The sequence below is a fragment of the Hylobates moloch genome, unplaced genomic scaffold (genome assembly GCF_009828535.3).
Source record: "Hylobates moloch isolate HMO894 unplaced genomic scaffold, HMol_V3 SCAFFOLD_9, whole genome shotgun sequence".
In the NCBI taxonomy this organism is placed as follows: Eukaryota; Metazoa; Chordata; class Mammalia; order Primates; family Hylobatidae; genus Hylobates; species Hylobates moloch.
The window spans coordinates 80400862-80426719 of NW_026652284.1; the positions used below are offsets into that span (position 1 = coordinate 80400862).

Genomic DNA, 25858 nt, shown 5'->3' on the forward strand with positions numbered 1-25858 from the left:
CCCAACAAAAACAAGCAATGGGGAAAGAATTCCCTATTCAATAAATGGAGCTAGGATAACTGGTTGGCCATATGCAGAAGACTGAAACTGGACCCCTTCCTTATACCATACACAAAAATTAACTCTAGATGGATTAAAAAGACTTAAACGTAAAACTTAAAAGCTATAAAAACCATGGAAGACAACCTAGGCAATACCATTCAGGACATAGGCACAGGCAAAGATTTCGTGACAAAGACGCCAAAAGCAATTGCAACGAAAGCAAAAATTGACAAATTGGATCTGTCTAAACTAAAGAGCTTCTGCACAGCAAAGGAAACTATCAACAGAGTGAACAGACAACCTATGGAATGGGAGAAAATTTTTGCAAACTATGCATCAAACGAAGATCTAATATCCAGCATTTATAAGGAACTTAAATTTACAAGAAAAAAAACCATTAAAAAGTAGGTAAAGGACATGAACACTTTCAAAAGAAGACATGCACGTGGCCAACAGTCATATGAAAAGAAGCTCAACATCACTGATCATTAGAGAAATGCAAATCAAAACCACACTGAGATACCATCTCAAGCCAGTCAGAATGGCTATTAGTAAAAAGTCAAAAAATAACAGATGCTGGTGAGGTTGTGGAGAAAAAGGAAGGCTTATACACTGTTGGTGGGAGTGTAAATTAGTTCAACCACTGTCGGAGATAGTGTGGCAATTCCTCAAATCCCTAACAACAGAAATGCCATTTGATACAGCAATCCTATTACTGGGTATATACCCAAAGGAATATAAATTGTGCTATTATAAAGACACATGCAAGTGTATGTTCATTGCGGCACTATTCACAATAGCAAAGATAAGGAATCAACATAAATGCCCATCAATGATAGACTGGATAAAGAAAATGTGGTAAATATATACCATGGAATACTATGCAGCCATAAAAAAGAACAAGTTCGTGTCCTTTGCAAGGATATGGATGGAACTGGAGGCCATTATCCTCAGCAAACTAACACAGGAACAGATAACCAAATACATCATGTTCTCACTTACAAGTGGGAGCTAAATGATGAGAACACATAGATACACAGAGGGGAACAACATACACTGGGGCCCATCAGACGGTGGAGGATAGAAAGGAAGGAGAGGATCAGGAAAAATAACTAATGGATATAAGGCTTAACACCTGGGTGATGAAGTAATCCATACAACGAACCCCTAATGACACAAGTTTACCTATGTAACAAACCTGCACATGTACCCCTGTACTTAAAATAGAAGTTAAAAGTAAATAAATAAATAAAACGTAAATTCTGCTGGAAAAAAAAAGAATATGCTCACCAAAGTTAAAAGGCAACTTAAATACTGTCCTGCCTTATTGTGGATTTAAAGTCACCCAAACATTCAAATTATCTAAAGGACAAGTACCTTAAAGAAGGCCAAAGATATAATAGTCTTGTCATTTTAGGTTTCCATAAGTTATATATCCATAAGACAAAAAAAAGTATAACTCATAACTGGCCTAAGAAAAGTGAAAGTAAGTAACTGATTCATGTTTTCTTACCAATACAGAAGTAAAGGTTTTAAAACTTCAGACTGAATACTTCTTAAATGCTCTTCATTCCACTGTGATCCATCTAACAGTTTAAATTTTGATAAGATTTCTGCAGAAAGGTAGTAATCTCCATTGCTCACTAGATAGCATTTTTTCATCTTCTCAAGATGTCTGAAAGAAAACACATTTCCACATATACACACACCCATATTGGTAGAATATTCAACTACCAAAATGTTTTCACTTCTGAAATGTTTCAGACAAGTAATGAACTATCTCAAAACCAACACTGAGTGTCAGAGGTAACAAAAATTTTTGTGGAGGTGAAGATATTTCTCACAGTTATGGAAATGGGAAGGGTATTTGTGACAAGCTGAATAAATGACCTTGCAAAGATGTCTACGTTCTAATTTCTAGAACTTGTGACTAAGTTACCTTACATGTCAAAGGGAACTCTGCAGATGTGCTTAAGTGAAAGACTATTATCTAGATGGTCCCATTGTAATCACAAGGATCCTTCTAAGAGAGAGACAAGAAGGTCAGCATCATAGAGAAAAGATGTGAGGATAGAGCAGAAGTCAGAGAGAAGATGCTGTGCTACTAGCTTTGAAGATGGAGAAAGAGCCCATGAACCAAGGCCTTCATTAGATGGAAAAAATAAGGAATTTGTTTACCCCTAGAATCTTCTGACTTCCAGAACTGTCTGAGAATAAATAAAATTCTGTTGCTTTAAGCCACTAAGTTTGTGGTAATTTGTTACAGGAACATTGGGAACTACAGTGTTGATCCTGAAAAACCTATGTAGACTACTTGCATATAACTACCCTGACATGTCTTCAGAAGTGGTAATGATCAATCAGGTCATGATTCATAATCAACCATTTAGTGACCTCTGCTCTTATAACTGTATACAACAATGAGCTCTGTGATCTGAATGTCATTAAAATAAGTGGAATTACCCAGTGACTAGTATATACTCAGACAAACCCTTTAAGGAAATTGCAATCTACTATAGTTGATCTGCTTCAGAGCAGATCAGGAGAATAAAGACAAGTTAAAGACTTTCCTAAAACAGGGTTCTCTTAAGGTTCTTCAACTTACAGTAATCTAAAACATACAGAGCTGACCAAAGACCTGAGCCCCATCAGACCTCCAAGAAGTTCTCTAGTGGACAGACTCATCCAGATACCCAGCTACCTGGCATCTAACCAAAGATTATGGAATTTGTTAACCAAGCAGGCTGCTAGGGAGAGTAGGTGTCTATTTTATGCTAGTGTGGTTATATAACTGATAAATTATTTTATTCCATAAAAGTTATACATCATTTTAATGTTATAAAAATGAAAATAGAATAATTAATTTGAAAGTAGTTCTAGAATGTATGGGCAGAAACACTACGCAAACCCAAATAACTGTTATCATTAGTATCTGAAAACCATGAAATCAGAAAACTAGTGTGATCAATATTTACTATTATAATAAAATAAGTTTTATTATCATTCATTCCTCCAAGAGTAAAAAATTACATTTTTTAAAATTTACTTCAGGCTTTCTCCCTGTGCTAAATAGCCCAAATTAATATTCATAATTTTTTTAAAACTATTGAAAAATAAAAAGATAGAATTACCTTTGATGTCTTCCAGGGTCCTTAAGAACTTTTAACCTCTCAATATCCATCCATAGCCACCAGTATCTCTCTCCCAATGTACCTTTTATAAATTTCTTAAATCTTTCAAACTCCTTTCTATTGCCAATGTCATAAGTCCTATGAGAAATACACCAGTCCGCCCTGCTCTCCAGTCCAGCGCTCTCAGTCTTTGAACTTAAACTTGTTTGTTCTATCTCTTCTGACCTCTCCTTTGCAGTCTGAACTAATTCACTTAAAAAATTCTTGCCACAAATAGACTCAAAACAATCATCAAATGACACTTTTGTTATATTGTTGAAGTTTATATAGTCTGGGGTTTCTCCAACTGGCTTTCCAACAATTTGCTGAATTGCTCTTCTCAAAATAAAGTATATATAGGAGCTTAAAAATTCTTCACATGTTGAGAAATGCATTGTCAGGCTTTCATCAACATCCTGTTTCTTTTCAAGGTATACTCTCAGAAGAGCTTGAGAAGGAGTGTCTTGCAGAAATACAGACACATCTTCTCCTTCTTCTTCTTCAAATTCAGAAATCAATTTGTTGGTTTTAGATGGGTCCTTTTTTGTCCTAGGGTGAACTCCATCATCAAAGATAAAATTCTCTGTATTAAGTCATAAAAGGCTATTAGATCAGATATGAATACAAATCTTTCTTATTATTAAATAGATGCTATAGAGCCAGAACGGCAAATGGGTTTATCATAGGTAGTGAATGCATGGACCAGTGTCTTAAGAAGGATTCTGGGCCAGTCACGGTGGCTCATGCCTGTCATCCCAGCACTTTGGGAGGCTGTGGTGGGCGGATCACTTGAGGTCAGGAGTTCCAGACCAGCCTGGCCAACATGTTGAAACCCCGTCTCTACTAAAAATACAAAAATTAGCCAGGCGTGGTGGCACAGTAATCCCAGCTACTCAGGAGGCTGAGGCACGAGAATTGCTTGAACCCAGGAGACAGAGGTTGCAGTGAGCTGGGAGTACACCACTGCACTCCAGCCTGGGCGACAGAGCAAGACTCTGTCTCAAAAAAGAAAAGAAAAGAAAAGAAACAAAAAAGAAAAAAAAGAAGGATTCTGAGGCTACATTTGGAACCAGTAGAAATAAAACTGCCAACGGAAATTAACCTTGTCTTCCCTGGATTTGGAAGAAAAGAATGGTGGCAGATGGACTAAATATTTGACGTCCCTAACACACAGAAGATATTCAAAAATACATTATGTACTTTTAAAATGTAATATTCCAGACTGATATATAATATCAATATATAAGGGCCAAATCTATTAAGGAATTAGAATATGTATACTAAATGATTATATGTGCTTTGATACTTCATGTTGTATGATAAAAGAAAATTCACTACCATAGATTGAGACCATGTATGAACAGACAAGAACTGGAGACAATAATAGCAAGTTTTAAAATTCACCATTTCATTAAAAGATTCAATTACTATCAAACTTACAATCTATCATTAAACTTACAAAATGGCACGAGATACTTATGAAGGTTTACAAAGGGATTATTTGTATGATTTTTCTGAAGATATAGTATTCAGCTCCTATTTTCTCTTTCAAAAATCAGTGACATGTCTGACGTTAGTGCTTTATCTCACATAGTAAATCTGCCCCTTGAATTGCCACAGATCAGCTAACTGTTGTCATCCATGCCCCATTCTCAATGACCATTTTCTCAATTACCAGAGTTCAAATCTCAACGAACTAGAAACATTTCATTACAATTTTTATTGCAAGTAAATTCCCCAATATTGAGAGATTAGGCTTTGTAAATCTGTGAGAGGATGCTGGACGTACACTCAATCCCATGGAACTGAAGGGAGGATGTCGCAGAGAGCGAGGCAGGCATTCCAGCTCACCATCTCCTGCCATCCTTCTCTTCCTGTATACTATTTTTATCTCCAATTATATACTTCAATATTTTGGGAAAACAACAAGAAGCCTATGAATCCAGCTATTTTCAATTGGGGAGATTATTTTCTTCTTTACCTAGACTCAGGTTCAATTCTAGGGAATCCAGATTTAACTTCCCCAGAGGTTGCTTATACTTCTTAAAGAGATTAGTTAAGAACTGTAAGTGAATTCCTGAGTTCTTCTCCTGAGTCCTCACACCTAAGTTTTTTTCTCTAATATCACTGTTAATGACTCCCATTTCTGGAAGATTCCTTTTATTTTTATGAAAAGTCAGTATATCCACAAAGCTCCCCACAGTAGAAATTTATCTGCTTTTTAAGGTCAAAAATAGTCTGAACTTAAAAACAGAAGGGAAACTCAATTTCCATCAATAACTTTTTTTTTTTAGGAAGGGAAAAATGTTGTACCCACTTTACTGCAAAGACTTAACAAGAATTTGTAAACTGTGATAAGAAATAATGACATTGATTAACTGCATATTCAAGCACCAGGCCAGGCACTTTCTATCCATTTAGTATATATCATTATTCTAATCTTACAGATGAGAAAAGGCAAGGCTCCCAGAAGTGGAAAAACTCCTCAAACATCACACAGCTAATAAATATCAGAGTTGCATTCTAAACCCATCTCCTTTTCACTATACAAAGTTGTCTCTCAAAAAACATAGGAAGTCGAGTGAGGCAAAGGGTATGTGGATAATTTTTTCTCCCCAACCACTAAGTACTGTACTGTAAAATTAGAACAAACAAACAAAAACTTAAAGAGAAGTTCTGAAGTCATTCTTGTCCTTTTCTGCTTACCAGAAACAGATGAAATAGCTGGTGATTTAAGTTTGTTGTAGGGTACACAACAGGGTAACGAAAAGGTTGATACTGTTTGCTGACTTTGTTTTGCTAATGCAAACCAATCTTTTGTTTGAGTATAGGAAGCCTAGGAAGAAGGGAGCATATTAGTTTAACATATGATTAGCAGTATTACTCTGATCACAAAACTGGAAAAATCATTATAATAATATTCAACTTGCACAGTACAATATGTAAAGTGAAAATTATCTCATGAAGGAAAATAAAATTCTACTCAAAAAATTCATTAGCTAAGAGGACACTGAAGGAAATTTCAATCCAGATTTTTTTTTTCATATTTGATAACCAAAGGAAAGTATGTGTCCAATACCTATAAATTCTCCACTCTCACTCTCAGGCTATTGTTGACCAAAGGCATGAAACCCTACTTCCTGGATTCACTACAATCCTGGTGATGCGCAGTCACCAGGCCGATCGATCCTTTTGCCAGCTGCTCCCCTTTACAACTTTCCCAATTACTTCAGGTCCCCCATTCTGTCTCACCTGGCTCAGTGTTTTTAACAACTGCTCCCCCAGTATGACAGAGACACTATTCTTAGTGCCACTGGAACCTCTCCAAACTCACCTGCCCCTTTGCATTAGACTCAGTTTTCACAAGTTAGCTTAGATTGAATGCTTCTTGCAGACTGATTCCTGACTCCATCTGCCCCTGAATGCAGCGTTCCATTTTTCCTTTCCTCTGTGTACCCCTGAACTAGCCAATTCAATTCCGAAGTTGATCCTTAGCTTCTAGAACCCCAGCCCTAAGAAGCTCCTATCCTAGCCTTCTTGGGAAGATTCCTCTGCCTGCCTCTTTCTGTAATGTCCTCTTTTATTTTTACTAGAGAATCCAAGTTGTTCAACAAGAGCAGAGAAGAGAGTTTCCAGCATTCCTCTCATTTCTCATTTGTCCAACCCAGTCAGCTGGTTGGTCAGCACTTAGTCTAAGAAACACTTGGAGAATAGGTACCTCAAATGGAAGAAAAATTACTCCCTATCTATTATGCAGAATTAACACGGCAAGTCAAGCCACATAAGAAGACCAAAGCAAGACAGAGAAATGAGAGGTGGCACCTATGTAGTCACCATCCCTCTTAGAGGTAAGGTTTCCTGGGTGCATAAAAGCTTTCCTTTTCCTTTAAAATCAAGTTATTTATTATTAATTATACGTTCATCTAAAATATAATTATCGAGTGACTACTTTATTCTAAGCAATAGCCTAAGCAGGAGGCCAAAATAATTAAGAAACATTCAAGGAGTTCAGAGAGACCAACATACAAGGTCCTTGCTGTTTCGACTGCAAAAAAAGAATGAGGGAGTAGGACACAGGAGAGAAAGAAGTCATCAGTCAGACTTTAACATCTTTAACATAATTATTCCACTTTATACCTTTTTTTTTTTTTTTTTTGGAGACAGAGTCTCACTCTGTCACCCAGGCTGGAGTTCAATGGTGCAGTCTCGGCTCACTGCAACCTCTGCCTCCCGGGTTCAAGCAATTCTCCTGCCTCAGCCTCCCGAGTAGCTGGGATTACAGGCGCCCACCACCATACCCGGCTAATTTTTGTATTTTTAGTAGAGATGGGGTTTCACCACGTTGGTCAGGCTGGTCTGCAACTCCTGACCTCATGATCTGCCCGCCTCAGCCTCCCAAAATGCTGGGATTATAGGCGTGAGCCACCGCGCCCAGCCTATACTTTTAAGAGATGTGTCAATTGTTTTTTAGACGGTATGACTTAAGGCTCAAAGAAATATTACCAATTATCATGAAGATTAATCCCTATGTATAGTCATGACATAAATAATATAAGGGTCCAAGAACTTTGAATCTGCAAAATTCAAAAGCTATTGAAAAATGGTAATATATAGTTAAAGTGGCTATGTGTGGTGGCTCATGCCTATAATCCTAGCATTTTGGAAGGCTGAGGTTGGAGGATTGCTTGAACCCAGGAGTTCAAGACCAGTCTGGGCAACATAGGCCCCATCTCTACAAATAATTTTTTAAAAATTAGCCAGGAATGGTGATGCAATCTTATAGTCCCAGCTGGGAGGCTGAGGCAGGAGAATTGCTTGAGCCAGGGAGGTTGAAGCTGCAATGAGCCACGATTGCATCATTGCACTCCAGCCTGGGCAACACAGTGAGACCCTGTCTCAAAAAAAACATTTTGTGTGTGTATATATATAGTGTTAAAGTATTACTCAAGTGAATACAAATGAATTTTTTCATCTCAGAAAAGAGCAAAAGTAAACTAGTTTGGATTTTAACTGCCTTATATTTAATTAAATTCACATATAGCAAATCAGAACTTATTCCCCTAGATTGATACTTCCCTTTACATGTTTATTGACCTCAACTATGAGTACATATTTTTTAGGACATTTCCAACATTTCTATAGTATATAAATTAAGGGAAAAAATATGGCCAGGCATAGTGGCTCACGCCTGTAATATCAACTCTTTGGTAGGCTGAGGTGAGTGAATTGCTGGAGCTTAGCAGTTCAAGACCAGCTTGGGCAACATGGCAAAACCCCGTCTCTACAAAAAATATACAAAAATTAGCAGGGCGTGGTGGCATATGCCTGTAGTCCCAGCTACTTGGGGGGCGGAGGCAGGAGGATCCCTTGAACCTTGGGAGGTCAAGGCTGCAGTGAGCTGAGATTGTACCACTGCACTCCAGCATGGGTGACAAAGTGAGACCCCGTCTCAAAAAAAAAAAAAAAAGAAAAAAGAAAAATACTTAAAATCAGTATAAGACAGAAGAAAAATGTGCCTTAAATACACCACTAAACATCATTCAGTGGAAATAATGGAACTGGCATGACTGTAAACATTTTTGACAAATATTGCTGATCGAAATGCTGAACTACAAAATTAATAGCAGATGTACATGAAAAGAAGAAGTTCAAGTAACCTTAGCCTATCTAATCCAACACAGAAAGCAAAGAGGCTTCCTCTTGTATGATAATTTTGATCAATTGAAAGTGCCTTATTTGCAAGTAAGCCTTACGGTTTAAAAAAAAAAAAAAAAAATTGGAAGTGCCTATCCAGAATGCTGTGTTGTGAAGAATCTGGAGCCAAATCCTAGCTCAGCAGAAAAAATTTCCACAATTGATTAACAATGTCTGTCATAGGGAGTAGCAGCACAAGGGCTACACGATTGTCATTCCTGATTTTGTATAGAATTGTGTATTAGAAGTATAGCTCCAGAGATAAGATCTAATAATTAGAGGCCAAAGATCAAACAACAGTTCTCACTACATTATGACTCTCCAAAAGGACATTTGATTCTAGGTTAAATCTCTTCAAATGCTCTCATACAACCTCACATTTCTCTAATCATGGAGGACAAATTTATTTGATAACAACTAAACAATAACGCATTTTACTACTAAGGAATAACCTAGAGAACAGGAAGGAGAAGACTCAATTTATCTTTTTGTGTAAAAGTAATGAATCCAAATTATAGCAATTTTGGAATGAACAATGAAACCATGGATATAATTCAAGTTACTCTTGCTTTCCAGGTGACACAGCATGTTCTTCAACCTTGCCTTTGTCTCTTCAGACACATGAGGATAATATTTCTAACTACATTTCAAATTAAAGAGAGCAGAGCACCTGACCTCGTGATCGACCAGCCTGACCAACATGGTGAAACCCCATCTCTACTAAAAATACAAAAATTAGCCAGGTGTGGTGGCACGTGCCTGTAATCCCAGCTACTTGGAAGGCTGAGGCAGGAGAATTGCTTGAACCCTGGAGGCGGAGGTTGCAGTGAGCAGAGATCATGCCACTGCACTCCAGCCTGGGTGACAGAGCGAGACTCTGTCTCAAAAAAAAAAAAAAAAAAAATCTAGGAGCGTCAACTAAGAAAAACAACGAATCTAAATGATAAACATTCAAGAAATTCTCTAAATAAGAGATTTATTTACAATTTTAATATCTCGGGTTTCTTTTTAGGTTTCCAGGGGAAAATAGCAGGATAACAATGTGGAGACAGCTGCTAAGTTGAGAATTTAAAACAAATGAGAACATAAGATTTTTAAAATTGCATTGTGAATGTAAAATTTTTATCAATCCTTTGCTCTCACTCTTTTAGACATATTGAGAAAGTGTTAAATAGAAAAAAATAAGAAATTTTAATAAGATGTTTCAGATCTTTGAGTATGAAAAATATAACAAAAAAGCCTAATTTTAAAAAACTATTTGAGATCAAGGGACAATGGTGTGACCAATATGAAGGGTCAAGACTGAAATGTATTGTCTTTACTATCAAGAACTCTACTTTCAGTTTTTTCTCGGACAGTTAATTTCAGCTTCATAGAGATTTCTGACCAAATTAAGGAACACTGTTTTCCTGGGTTTGTTTTGGGTATATGTCATTATAGCTATGTTATTTCTTGTTGAAATTTATAATTGTGGGTTTTTTGTATTGTTTTAGCATTTAATGGTGTATAATGTGTTATTAAATTATATGTAGTTATACCAAAAAAAAGAGAGCAGAGCAAATTAGTTAGCATAAATCTATAAGAATTATTGCTAAATCTGCTTTACATGTATTTGAAATCATTTTTTCTGTTCAGGTAATATAAATGCCTTAAAATGAGAAGTTCCAGCCAGGCATGGTAGCTTACACCTGTAATCCCAGCACTTTGGGAGGCAGAGGTGAATACCAAAAAAAAAAGAGAGCAGAGCAAATTAGTTAGCATAAATCTATAAGAAGTATTGCTAAATCTGCTTTACATGTATTTGAAATCATTTTTTCTGTTCAGGTAATACAAATGCCTTAACATGAGAAGTTCCGGCCAGGCGTGATAGCTTACACCTGTAATCCCAGCACTTTGGGAGGCGGAGGTGAGTGGATTCCTTGAGCCCAGGAGTTCGAGACCAGCCTGGGCTACATGGTAAAACCCTGTCTCTACAAAAAATGCAAAAAAAAAGTTAGCCAGGTGTGGTGATGCATGCCTGTAGTCCCAGCTACTCAGGAGGCTGAGATGGGAGGATCATCTGAGCCCGGGAGATGGAGGCTGCAGTGAGTCGTGATCATACCACTGCACTCCAGCCTGGGTAACAGAGTGAGATCCTGTCTCAAAAAATATATGTATAAAATAAAAAATAAAATCAGAAGTTTTAGTGAAGTGCTAAGTCATGAAAAAATACTCATACTTTTACCTCACCAAGTGATACATAGAACTTTTTCATAATTACAAGATTATCTTCTTCAGTGGCAGGAGGTGGTAGACTGGGTGGTTTTTTCACGATCCAGGGAGAAAAATTTGATCCTACTGTGAAATTCATGCCGGACTTGCTCCATCTTACTTGTGAGACCAATTTGGCTAACCTGCATTTTAGAAATCATACAAATTTAAAACAAGTTTCAAATATGGCAGAATTCAGGGAAAAAACCTAAACTTTTATTTTATGTATTCAAGCCAATCTCCTCTCCTCACTCTTAATGATGATTTTCTTTGGCTCTGCTAAAATTAATAGCTTATTCATAAAACTACTAATTAGTTAATAATTATTCATTTTAATTGATTTTGACTTAAAAATTGTTGTTCAGGGGTCAAATTTTAGGTTCTTACATGTTAAAAGTCAGGGAACATAAAGTAAAAACTTGGCTCTGGACTACGGCATTCTATGTTTTTCATGTCACACTAGTATTCATTGTTAAACGCCCTGCACCTAAATACCATTATCACCAATAGATAATTTTTAAAATATGGCTGGTTGGAGAGGCTCACGCCTGTAATCCCAGGTTTTGGGAGGCCAAGGCAGGAGGCTCTCTTGAAGCCAGGAGTTTGAGACCAGCCTGGGCAATATAGCAAGACCCTGACTCTACAAAGAATTTAAAAGATTTGCCACAGATGGTGGCACACAGCTGTAGTCCTAGCAAATTGGGAGGCTAATATATATGTATGTAAAAATGCATATACTGATGGGACTATAGTACCTGTATTCAAAGTAGCAATCACTTTCCAGAAATGCTGGAAGTCTCTCTTTTTTGATCCACTTAATACCTTCTTCACGACTGAGACACTATGAGAAGAAAGAGAAAAAGGAAAAGAAGGTCAGAGAAAATCACTTTTAGGATGATTAACACCTAATCATGAGAGCAATGATGACTTCCAGCTGTCAGCAGGAGCCCTACCCCTAGGTCTTCTATTTCCACTAGAGAGATCAATAAACCTGAGCCACAAATGTGAGGCACTTCTTGCCTCTGGTACATTTTTAATTCTCTTAACAATCCTATATTAACTATATATTATCTCAATTTTTACAGATTAACAATTCGAATCCAGAGAAGTTAAGTAACTTGTTGAAGGAGGGAGAATGAGGGAAAAAAAAGCCAATGAATCTCAGTATTTTCACAGTCATAAAATGGGTTAAAAATAATCACAAACAGAAAAAGAACCACCAAGAAAACTTGGTAAGGCCACCAAGGTTACTGCAGGCCCCTTGTTCTTCAAGTTTAAAAAAATGTTTTAACTATTTAACATCTCCAGGAGCTTTCTTTTGATACAAAAGTTAACAATGATAGTAGAGTGTTACAAATACCACAGTGTAGGCTTCTGTAGGAGCCTACAGAGACACTCAACTCAGGAGAGGTTTCCCACAGAACACACACTTCACTCTTTGACCGGAGGCAAGGCTAGCTAGGTTGAGCAGGGAAGCAAAAGAGGAGACAAACCGTAAGTGTAGCAGTATTAGGTCACAGGATGAGAGAGAGAAAGGTTGGAGAAGTAGGCAGGGTCATGATTGCAAATAGCCTTTTAAATAACATTAAGGAGTATACATTTTATCTTGAGGTTGTGAGAGCAATATAGAATTACTGAAGAGTTACTGTTGTTCATCCTAAAATACTTACTCACTATTGATTCTGCTTTTTCTTGTATTCACTTTTTCCAGAATTCTAAATAATATCAGTATCTTGGACACAAAACATATGTTACTAATAAATAAAACAATCTCAGTGAGGTAAATGTGCTTGCATTTATGTGGCTTCCATGGACAATCTAAGGTGATAGTTTTGCTATGATATTGCATAACAGTTAACACATAGACCATTACTAACTCTAGTGAGGAAATTGAATGTCCATACAGTAGCGTTGCCGACATCTAATGTGCTGATGCTCATGAGGGTAATGTGTGCTCATCATTGCTGATACGCACAGAAGTCTTTAGGCATTCAGGATTGGAACATAAAATAGTTTCCTTCTACTCAGCAAAAAAACAAAACAAAACAAAACAAAAATTTATTTGCCTTCACCAAACACTATCTTCTGCATAATGAAGAATAGAAGAAAACCATGGAAATAGCCAGCACCTAATCAGCAGCACCTTGTTGACAGTCTCACTGCTTATCAGTGAGATCTGAAGGACATTTGGATCTTGTAGTTAGAAAGACTCTGCATAGGCTACACACTGACAACCATGCAGGACTCCTGAACTCCCACTAGTGCTACATTCAATGTATCACAGAAAGACACCAAACTACATATAAAGATCCACATAAACCCTTAAAGAATTCTATAAGGTTGTCAAACTAGTCAGTTCACTCAAAATTGATTTACTGAATATTCAGCTAGTAAACAGTTTACCTACAATTCATCCTCTTTTGAGTGTTTTTGTACCTATTCGACCTAAAAATAAAATGAATAAAAAAGTTTAAAAAGAATAAAATAAAAAATTGAAGAAAAGTCTTTAGCCAAGCTGAAAACAAAACTCTTCATCATTTTAAAAAGTAACTAAATACAAAGACCAAAAACATACAAGACAATCCTGATCAACCATAAAATAACTTAATACTTATAAGAAACACAAAAAGAATCTATCTAAGGTGAAATTATTTAAACCTTAAAAAAATTTCTTTAAGTTGGTTAAGAAACAGAAAGGGATGACCAGAAGGTTAAGGGAAGATGGCTTTAGGTAAATCAGTACAGAACCATTTCCAAATAGCCATACACAAGCTGTCTAAAGTGCCTACAGAATTGGATTAATAAAAAATTATATTTAGATGTACAAGGCAAAGCATGGCTATCAGCCAATAGATCTTATTGGTTAGATTTATTGAGGTATAAATTACATACAGTGAAATCCACTCTTTTTAATACAGTTCTACAAGTTTTGACAAATGCATATAATCATGTAACCAGGACTACAATCAAGATACAGAATAGTTCCAACACCCTCCAAATTCTTCATGCCACTTTGTAGTCAGCAATTCCCTCCAACCCTAGGCTCTGGCAACCACTGATCTGTTCCATAGTTTTGCCTTTTCCAGAATGTCATATAAATGGAATCAATATAGTATGTAATTTTGATTCTAATATCTTTCATTCAGCATAAAGCATTTAAGATTTATCTATGTTCTTTCATATATAAATACTTCATTCTTTTTTGTTGCTGAGTAATATTCCACTGTATGGATATACCACAGTTTGTTTATCCATTCCCCAGTTAAAGGAATCTGGATAACTTCCAGCTTTTGTGATCATGAATAAAGCAACTATAGACATTTACACGCAGGGTTTTTGTTTGTTTGTTTGTTTGTTGTTTTTTTTTTTTTGAGACAGAGTCTTGCTCTGTCGCCCAGGCTGGAGGGCAGTGGTGTGATCTCAGCTCACTGCAAGCTCTGCCTCCCGGGTTCATGCCATTCTCCTGCCTCAGCCTCCCAAGTAGCTGGGACCACAGGCACCCACCACCACGCCCAGCTAATTTTTTTGTATTTTTAGTAGAGACGGAGTTTCACCATGTTAGCCAGGATGGTCTCAATCTCCCAACCTCGTGATCTGCCCGTCTTGGCCTCCCAAAGTGCTGGGATTACAGGCGTGAGCCACCGTGCCTGGCCGCATGCAAGTTTTTGTGTGAGTATAACTTTTCGTTTATTTTGGGTAATACTCGGGAGTAGGATAGATGGGCAGTGATATGGTATGGATATTTGCCTCCTCCAAATCTCATACTGAATGTGATCCCCAATGCTGGAGGTAGGGCCTAGTGGGAGAGATGTCTTGGTCATGGGAGTGAATCCCTCATGAATGTCTTGGTGTCCTCCTCATGGTAATAAGTGAGATCTCACTTTGTTAGTTCAGGTGAGACCTGGTTGTTTAAAGAGCCTGGTGCCTCCCCACTCTCTCCCTTGCTATCTCTCTTGCCATGTGATATGCCTGCTCCCTCTTTGTCTTCCACCATGAGTGAGAGCTTCCTGAGGCCCTCACCAGAAGCAGATGCTAGTGCCATACTTCTTATACAGTCTGCAGAACCATAAGCCAAATAAACCTCTTTCTTTACAAATTACCTGGTTTTGACTATTCCTTTATAGCAACACAAATGGACTACAGGTGGTATGGTATATGTTTAACTTGGAAAGAAGTGCCAAACTGTGTTCCAAAATGGAATTCTCACCAATGAGAATGGACTTTCGGGTTGCTTCCACTTTTTGGCTATTATGAATGATGCTGCTATGAACATTTGTATACGAGTTCTTGTGTGAACATATGTTTTCAATACTCTTGAGTATATACCTAGAAGTGGCATTTCTGGGTAATTTGATAACTCTTGGGCTAACCTCTTAAGAACTGCCTAATATTTTCCAAAGTAGCTGTACCGTCTTACAATTGCACCAGCAGCGTATGAAGGTTCTAATCACTTCAAATCCTCACAAACGTTTGTTATTATTTGCCTTTTTTTCTTTAATCATAGCCATCCTGTTGGGTGTGAAGTAGTGTCCCACTATGATTTTGATTCCATTTCCCTTATGACTAATGATGTTGAAAATCTTTTCATGTGCTTATTGTTTATCTTATTTGGAGAAATGTCTATTCTAAACCCTTTGCACATTTTTTAATTGGGTTATTTGTCATTATATTTTTGAGTTTTAAGAGTTATTTTTATAGTTTAGATACACATCCTTATAAAATATATGATTTGCAAATATTTTCTCTCATTCTGTGGGTTGTCTTTTTACTTTCTCGGTAGTGTCCTTTAGAGCATGAAAGTTTTACGATTTGATTTATTTTTTTTCCTTGTGCATTTGGTGTCACATCTAACAAAACCAATGCATAATCCAAGGTTATGAAGATTTACACCTGTATTATCTTCTTCAATAGAATTATCTTTTTTGCATTGCTGGATTTAATTTGCTTATTTTTTGAGGATTTTTGTGGTCTGTGTTCATGAGTGATGTTAAGTTGTATGTTTTTCTTTTCCTTCAAATTCCTTCATTTAGTTTTGGCATCAGTGTAATGCTCATCTCATTAAATGAATTAAAAATTGATTACTTTTGTTTTTTGTATAAGTTTTTATAAATTCAAGGTTACTTCACTTCTAAGTGTTTGACAGAATTAACCAGTGAAGCCATCTGGGCCTGGAGCTGTCTTTGTGGCAAGACTTTAAACTGTGAATCCAACTTCTGTAAGAGATGTAGGACTATTCAGATTATCTATATCCCCTTCAATGACCATTGATAATTTATGCCTTTTAAGAAATATGTGGGCCAGGCACGGTGGTTCATGCCTGTAATCCCAGCACTTTGGGAGGCCGAGGCAGGTGGATCACTTGAGGCCAGGAGTTCGACAGCAGCCTGGCCAACATAGCAAAACCCCATCTCTACTAAAAATACAAAAATTATCTGTGCATGGTGGCATATGCCTGTAATCCCAGCTACCTGGAAGGCTGAGGCAGGAGAATCGCTTGAATCTGGGAGGCGGAGATTGCAGTGAGCTAAGATCGCCACATGGCACTCCAGCCTGGGCATCAGAGTGAGACCCTGTCTCAAAAAAATAAAAAAAAGTCTATTTCATTTAAATTTCATGAGCTTATAGACATAAAGTTGTTTGTAAAATTCTCTTATTTTTTTAACTGCCTGTAAAATTTGTAATGGCATCCCCTCTTCCATTTCTGATATTGGGCATGTATATCTTCTCTCTCTTTTTCTTCATCATTCTGGCTAAAAGTTTATCAATTTCATTGATTTTTTCAAAAAACAAGGCTTTATTTTCATTGATTTTTCTCTCTTGTTTTTCTGTTTTCAATTTCATTGATTCTGTTCTTTATTTCTTTATTTTTGGTTTAATTTTAACTTAATTTTTCTAGTTTCTCATAGTGACAAGTAGATCATAGATTTATTTAGTCTTCTCTATTATAAGCACTTAATGGTACAAATTTCCCTGTAAAGACTAATTTAGTTGCATCCCACAAATTTTGATGTTATGTTTTAGTTTTTAATCAATTCAACATAATTTTTAACTTCCCTTAGGACTTAGTCTTTGCCCTATGAATTATTTAGGAGTATGTTATGCAATTAAGTATTTAAGGATTTTGTTACCGATTTATAGTTTAATTCTGGAGTAGCCTGAGACAATAGCTGGCAAGATTTCAAACCTTTTAAGTTTGCTGAAATTTATTTTATGGCCCAAAATATGGTCTATTTTGGTAAATATTCCCAGTGCACTAGAGAAAAAAATGTATACCCCACTGTTGTGGGATAAAGTGTTCTGTAAAGATCAATTAGATTTACTTGGTTGCTAGTGTTTTTCAGAACTTCCATTTCCTTACTGATCTACTATCTTTTCTATCAGTTACTGAGAGAGCAGTGCTTTAGTCTCCAACTATAACTATAAATTTATCTATTTCTCTTTTCATTTCTATCAGCTTTTGCATCATGTACTCTGAACCTCTGTTGTTAGGTGCATACATATGAGTTGTTAAGCTTTATTGGTGAATTGGCCCTCCCCCCTTTATCATTATGTAATGTTCCTCTTTATCCATAGTAAGAGTCCTTGTTGTGAGGGCTGCTTTGCCAGATTCAATATAGTCACTCCAGCTTTCCTTTAATTCATAATTGTATAGTATACCTTTTACTACCCTTTTTACTTCTAACCTATTTATGTCTTATTTTTAAGGTTAGTTTCTTATAGACAGCAAATAATTGGGATTTTTTTAAAACATCATCCCTGACTCTGGCTTTTACTTGGGGTGCTTAGGCCACTTAAATATCATGTAATTATTTATGTATATTATTATTGTCATTATTTTTAGAGATGAGGCCTCACTCTGTCACCCAGGCTGGAGTGCAGTGGCACCATCATAGCTTACTGCAGCCTCAAACTCCTGGGCTCAAGTGATCCTCCTGCCTCAGCCTCCCAAAGCTCTGGAATCAAAGGAATGAGACATCATGACAATTCAATATGATTATATTATTAATCATATATATTATATGATTATATTATTAATCATATATATTATATGATTAATGCGATACTAAGTATTGATGTGGTTTGTTTAAAATCACTACTACCATTTTCCTAGTTGTTTTATTCTTTATGTGTCCCAGATATTCTTTGTCCATTTTTTCCTCATTTTCTGTCTGCTTTCCATTTAGTACTTTTTGATTCCTTTGATCTCCACTATTGTTTTTAATTTTATTTATTTTTATTTTATTTTTGAGACAGGGTCTCACTCGTTGTCTAGACTGGAATGCAGTGGTGTGATCACAGCTCACTGCAGCCTTAACCTCTCCAGGCTTAGGTGATCTTCCTACCTCAGCCTCCTGGGTAGCTGGGACTACAAGTGCATGCCACCATGCCTGGCTAATTTTTGTATTTTTTGTAGAGATAGGGTTTCGCCATGTTGCCCAGACTGGTCTCTAACTGCTGAGCTCAGGCAATCCACCTGCCTTGGCTTCCCCAAGTGCTGGGATTATAGGTGTGAGCCATTGCAGCTGGCCTGTTTTCATTACTTATGCCTCTTTCTAAAAACTTCTAAATTGCTGCTCTAGTTTTATAATAGACATGCTTAATTAATCAGTCTATCTTCAAATATATCAAATAAGATCATCCAGATCTTTTTGAGAAACTTGTGTCAAAGCACGTAACTCAAGAAGCTCCTAAATAGCTTTTGTTTAACAATAAATAAATAGGTTATAAAGACCTCCATACAATCAAAAATTTCTATTCACTGAAGGAAGTGAATAAAACAATAAATATTGTCCCACCTAGTAAAAAATTTTTAAACTAACAATTATATAGTACTATGTAGCGCAGCATATACGTCCTTGTTCTGGCTTTGAAACAATGTTGTAACGTGGTTATTACTATTACCATTTAGTTTGATGAAAGTTAAAGATAGAAACTATTTGAATTCAGTAACAGAAGAATTGAAGAACTTTCAGGCTAGAGTAGATCTATGTCTTAAATGACAGACATACTTTAGCCTAGTTATACTAGACATTTTGAATCAATGTGAAATAGTATTGTTAAACACTCATTATTATTTTCATTTCATCCATGCAAGAAACCTAAGTAGTAGGTAGTAATGGCATCATTTGACAGATGATGAAAATCAGATTCATCAAAGTGACTTGTACACAGAGCCAGTAAGCAGAGGAGCCAATATTAGAACCCAGGTTTTCTGACCTCGTGCTAAAGAGACAAAATCTAGAAGCTTAAAATGAAATTTAAGGCCAGGGAGGTCAGAGCCACACAATGCAACTTGAGGGTCAGAAGTCTCAATTCCCAACTGCTTGATAGGATTGGTTCAAAACCCAAATGAAATACATTGCCTATATATCCACATTTTCAATAATGCATCAAAATTATAAAGGATACTTATATTTATATGACTCAAAACTAACCTAATATTCAAATATTCAAGGTAAACTACATGAATCTTCTCAAATTGATAAGTGAACATCAACAAAACTGCTGAACTGGCCATTGGATTTGAAAAGTGCTTAACAAATACTATGTGTACGTACAACACAAGTTAATAAATGTAGCTACACTTCAAAAAGGCAAGCCTAAGGAAACTCATGTTAATTTCACCAAATGCTTTATCTATCTAACAAGATAAAACAGTATACTTTCTTACCATAATATTGTAGTTGACATTAATGGTCTCATCTTCATCCGGGGCATTCATTTGAACAGGTTTAACCTCATTCTTTCCTTTCCTTACAACATCATAAATGGGATTTCGAGGTTGCTGGTTTTGTAGAATTTTTTTCAGTTGCTTTTCCAGAAGTTGTGGAGCATCATTAACTACTTCAAAAACTCCATAGTCTGCATTAAATCTAATTGCCTCTGAAAAGGTCTGCAATATAAATTTGTGGAAATTAAAACATGTTTTAAACCTGGAAACTCATGGTCTGTAAGAAGACTTGTGGTTTACATACATACATGCATACTTCACAGGGTTTTGTGTTTTTTATCATTCCCTCTTCCTTTTTAGGAGCTAGGAAATCCCCTGGGTAGAGGTCAGGGAATCCACTAAACTCTTCCTTGCCAATGCACTTATGTACAAGTAAGTGTCAGGGTATGCTATGGCAGAAATTCCCTTTGTATAAATATCTTACCTCTGTGATTATTTGAAACTGGAGAGAAATATATACCTGGCTTTACAAAGCAATGTTATTCTTAGAAGGGGGTGGATCACTAGAGAAGAATGAGTAAAGGAAGAAATAATGCTCCCATTGTCTTTCATCCTTAGGAGCCATGAAGGCTAACAATCTCCCTTGTCCAAAAGGAGAAATTTAAGTACAATATGTTCTTTAGTTAAGACTATTTCAACACCTTCGCACTTTGCACTGTGACAAAAAAGAGAGAAGAAAATAACATTTCTGAGGCTTTTATCAGTAATTCTAAATGCTGCCAACTTTTATTTAAAGCCAGTCAGTTGATATACAATAGTCAGGAGTCTTGAGTTTGAATGCCAGCTTGCCAATAAGTACCTCTGTGACTCTAGGTAAATCACTGAACATCTCTGGGGCCTCCACTTCCGTAAGAAGTAAACGGTGAATTGGCCATGTCTTTTCCCATTTGTCCTCCAAATCTAGAATCAGGTCCCTTTTTCAGAATATTCATTTATTTTAGGGTACCTTCAGTGAAATGACTACTCATGTAGATTAACTTACACATGCTTAGGCGAGTGGTAGAAGACATTAAACTCTTCCCCTTGGATCAGTAAGTGTTCTAAGTAGAACATTAATTCAAGTTTTACTAAGGGATTGCTAGATATACTATAGTCATAATTTTAAAAGTGGCAGAATTTCATAGTAAAATTGGAACTAGAAGTATGTGTATATATGTGTGTGTGTGTCTGTGTGTATATATATATATATATATATTTAAATTTTAATGTCAGATAATATCACATCTCTAAGGTCTGACTGTCTCCCCTTCTGAGGAATTTAAAGTACATAGATGATAGAATTCAAGACGAATGTCAGCCCACAGTCTCAAAAGCCTTAGGACTAAGAGTTTCTCCCTAAATGATAAGTATTGCTCAATAAGTAAGAAAGAATTACCCATAAATTGCATATAAAGTTTCTTCAATAGATATATTTCATTAGTTGCCCACTGCATCTGTCTTTCAAACATGGGATTCAAACAGGCACCATTTACCTAAATGACATAAATAGTATCCCTAAACTATGCTATCACTGAACTAAAGAGAAAAAAGAGTCTGCTGATATCACAGATCAGATTTATCTGGTTGGAGAAAGGAAATTAATTAAACTTGGTACAGAATGACATCAAATATTAACGGGGGTAGGAGAAATTAAGCTGTATAAAGTGAAAGACCATCTGGAAAACATTTCTTCTAGTTCTGAGTATCCATGGAACAAGAGAACAAGCTTGACTTTCATTGTTTTCCTTTCTTTTTTTTTTTTTTTTTTTTTTTTTTTTTGCCTCCTACCCTCTGACCTGGTAGCCAGAGGAACACAAAACTGTGACAATCCAAAGCAAAGAATGTTAATTAGTTAGTTCAATGGATAAATAAAACATTTCCTACTAATCAAGTAAAAAGTGCTCAAGTAAAAAAATTAGGAGGGGCTATTGATACCCTAAGACCCTAGTAATCAATCTTACTTAGTAGTAGTGAGTAGTTAAGGTATAGTTGGCAGAAATAACGAAGATGATAAGGACTATTTACTGAATGTCTATCATGTGCTAGGCATGTGATGGACACTTTATTTTTTTTCTTTCCAACTTTTATTTTAGGTTTAAGGGGTACATGTGCAGATTTGTTACATGGGCAAATTGCATGTTGCAGGGGTTTGGTGTACTAGATAATTTTGTCACCTAGGTAAGCAGCATAACACTCAATAGGCAGTTTTTCAATCTTCACCCTCCTTCCACTCTCCATCCTCAAGTAGGCCCCTATAATAGTAGGTCTATTGCTCCCTTCTTTGTGTCCGTGTGTGCTCAATGTTTAGCTCCCACATGTAAGTGAGAACATGTGGTATTTGGTTTTCTGTTCCTGCATTAATTCCCTTAGGTTAAAGGTCATGATGGACACTTTAAAAGCCCTCTCTTCAATCCTTCCACATTCCTGACATAGCTCTTTACAAAAAACTGATGGTAGGGATGGCTAAGTGATGGTCCATGGACTCAGAGCTATAAAGTGCTAGATGATCAGGGTTATGGAAACGAGTCTGTCTGGTCCCAAAGACAGAACATTTCCTCTTTAATACACTGCCTCACATATGACAAAATTAGTGTGTACTGACCACTTCTCTACACCAAGTACTTTGTTAAGCAATAATCCTATGAAGTTAGGGTAGGTGTGATTCAAACAAAGTATTTTGATTCCAAAGTCTATACTCTTATCTACCCTGGTTTTATTAGTAAGGGCACAGAGGCATGAAGCAACATGGTGTATGTGGGTAACTCTACGCAGCCGGATTAGAACAAGAATAGCCGTAGTTGGAATAGTTTAAGGAACAGAGAAAAAAGACTTGAAGTAGATAACGTAGCATAACCAGATCACGAAAGGCTTTGCATGCCATTTTAAGAAGTACGGGCTTTATCTTAACCCTCTAGGAAACAGGGAGGCATATGAATACCCTAAGTAGGAAAGTAACATGGTTACTTCTAATTTGTATTTTAGAAAGGTTCTGGAGCAGTCTGGAGGATGCAATGGTTGCTTGCCAGCTCATGAGCTGGTGGGGTTGGCTGCTCACATTCCAGAAGCAGAACCATCACCACACTCTGGGGAGACTGGCTGTTATCTCAGAGCTACTGCTATCACATCGCAACCAGGTTTTGTGTAAAAATTATTAACTCTCTGGATGGGATACTGTCCCCGTCACATGCAGGGACCAGGGCAGGATTCAAAGCAGGCAGTTAACAATTACTTTTGTGGTTTTTTTGAGACTGAGTCTTGCTCTGTCCTCAGGCTGGAGTGCAGTGGCGTGATCTCGACTCACTGCAACCTCTGCCTCCTGGGTTCAAGCGATTCTCTTGCCTCAACCTCCCAAGTAGCTGGGACTACAGGCACACCCCACCATGCCCAGCTAATTTTTGTATTTTTAGTAGAAGTGGGGTTTCACCATGTTGGCCAGGATGGTTTCAATCTCTTGACCTCGTGATCCGCCTGCCTTGGCCTCTCAAAGTGCTGGGATTACAGGCATGAGCCACTGTGCCCAGCCAACAATTACTTTTATATTTAACATAAAAAGCAAAACTGCAGCTGAGAAAGGCTAAATGAACTCTTCATGGCTTTACAGCAAGTCCCCTAATGAGCTTACAACAGAACTCTGGAGTTATGACTATGCAACTGCTTTAAACCTAGAACTGACGCATAATTTCTTTTTTCTTTTTTTTTTTGAGACAGAGTCTTGCTCTGTCGCCAGGCTGGAGTGCAGTGGCGTGATCTCGGCTAACTGCAACCTCCGCCTCCTGAGTTCAAGCAATTCTCCTGCCTCGGCCTCCCAAGTATCTGGGCGCCACGACGCCCAACTAATTTTTCTATTTTTTAGTAGAGATGAGGTTTTACCATGTTGGCCAGGATGGTCTTGATCTCTTGACCTCATGATCTGTCCACCTTGGCCTCCCAAAGTGCTAGGATTACAGGCATGAGCCACCACGCCTGGCCACATAATTTTAGTTAAGGCTTACTGTGGATGCTGTGGACTGGCTCACTCAGGATCCATTCCAACCTCCTGAAATGCAAAGCCTGGAAAAGTAAAAACTTTATTTCTCAAGACTCCCTACAGCTACAATTTCACGTGTGATTTAGGTTGTGCTACTCGTATGCACTTACAAAAATACTTGAATTCTGAATGTAGTACAGAAAAGGCAGGGTATCCATTCTGAGGAAGAAAGTGTATCTAAGTACATGAAAGCGAGAAGAGGAACTGGTCAAAAAGAAGTACTTTACAGAAACGGCACAGTAAAAACAACAAAAGGAAAACTGGAATTATGTTTATAATAAAATGGCATGCAATGTTTCTATTTATTATAAAAAAAGAAATGTGTATGTATATGTAAAAATGTTTATACTTTTTAAACTTAAGAATTTCTTTCTATGGAATTAATTATAATGGAACAGAGATCTTTCCAGTGGTAAATAAGTGTTTTTGTATTTGAAAAGCCATGCTTTAGCTTAGATCTTGGAAGGTCCTTAAAAGCACTATGATTCTAAGATGATAAAAGTGGCAAACAACTGTTTCAAAGCTTCTCTCAGTAATTCATTTTACCAATAGCAAAATGTTTGAATTACCAAGTGCCAGTTATTGCCCTAAACCTAGAGGATACAAAGATGAATAAAACATTATTTCTGCCCTTGAAGGAACAAGTACATGATCTTTCAATTTTGTCTATGATGAAGAGTCAACAAAATACCAAAATAAATTAAAACTTGTATAAATGCAAATGCCAAGGGCAAATATGTCCCCAGTGACAAGGGTAGTAATACTAGAATATTATGTCTGGTCTGGTTATCACACTTTAAAAGGGATTTGGCTAAACTAGAAACTATCCAGAGAAAGATAAACAGAATGATTAAAAATGGAAGAAATGTTGGGCAGATCACTTTGCTTTCTGAGACATATCAGTAAAAAGAAGCTGTAGCTAGATAAACCCAAGGTGATTTCCATGTTTGATACTCCATCAGTCCATGATGGACGTTCCAGGAAAAAAGTCTGTATCTTCTGCTCTTTAGTAAGATCACTCAGCCCCACTATTCCTTTGTTAGCTCATTCATTTATTCAATAAGAATTTAATTATTATTATCATAATATCCTATTTAATATATTGAGTGAGCCAATACAGGGCATCCTCCACAAGGCCCCAAATGAAATGAAAAAGACACAGATCCTGCCTCAGAGCACACATAATCCAGGAGAGGAAGACAGATAAGTAAATATAAATAGGCAATAAAGACCCATCCTATGAGGGGAAGGGATATGAAAGTCAGCATATAAGGTGAAATCATATTTAGTCAAGATTATCCCTTGAAATCTTGAAAACATCCATAAAGTTGTCTTCAACAATGTTCTCAAAAAGTTCATGAGTCAGTTGTTCCTCTGGATTGAAATGGGTCACTGATTCTTCAGTTAGGGACTGGATGAAGGGATGGACTTGTGTTTAAAGCTCACGCTGTACACAAAATATGTATGTTTAACACTAGAATCACTCTTAGCATGATGATATGACAACATACTGTAAGAGGCAGGAAGGATGACACTCATTGATGGAATGGCAGTTTCTCATCTTCCATCTCACATCATCTCCAGGGCACATACACATAGATTGGTACAACAGACAAAATCATTGTCACTCTTTAAACCTCACTCTCTCTGCAGAACATGAGTAGCTCAATTTGAATAAGAATGGATGTATATTGGCCGGGCGCGGTGGCTCACGCTTGTAATCCCAGCACTTTGGGAGGCCGAGGCGGGCGGATCACGAGGTCAGGAGATCGAGACCACGGTGAAACCCCGTCTCTACTAAAAATACAAAAAATTAGCCGGGCGTGGTGGCGGGCGCCTGTAGTCCCAGCTACTCGGAGAGGCTGAGGCAGGAGAATGGCGTGAACCCGGGAGGCGGAGCTTGCAGTGAGCCGAGATTGCGCCACTGCACTCCAGCCTGGGTGACAGAGCGAGACTCCGTCTCAA

The 25858-nt window shown here is 37.1% G+C and overlaps 1 protein-coding gene across 6 annotated transcripts in view; it reads right to left on the minus strand.

Annotated features, from left to right (window-relative positions):
- RGS22 (regulator of G protein signaling 22) overlaps nt 1-25858 on the minus strand; it is a 175241-nt gene that overhangs the window by 127287 nt on the left and 22096 nt on the right. For 5 of the 6 annotated variants that reach the window (XR_009214775.1, XR_009214774.1, XM_058443770.1 and 2 more), the window contains exons 4-9: nt 19828-20049; nt 11912-11997; nt 11131-11299; nt 5919-6048; nt 3174-3795; nt 1556-1717 (exon numbers count right to left, since the gene is read on the minus strand). Coding sequence is in view for 4 of the 6 variants with exons in the window: in XM_058443770.1 (XP_058299753.1) it covers nt 1556-1717; nt 3174-3795; nt 5919-6048; nt 11131-11299; nt 11912-11997; nt 19828-20049 (1391 nt within the window). In the remaining 2 variants the exon portion in view is untranslated. The remainder of the gene's footprint in view (nt 1-1555; nt 1718-3173; nt 3796-5918; nt 6049-11130; nt 11300-11911; nt 11998-19827; nt 20050-25858) is intronic. The other variant, XM_032760119.2, reaches the window with a different exon arrangement.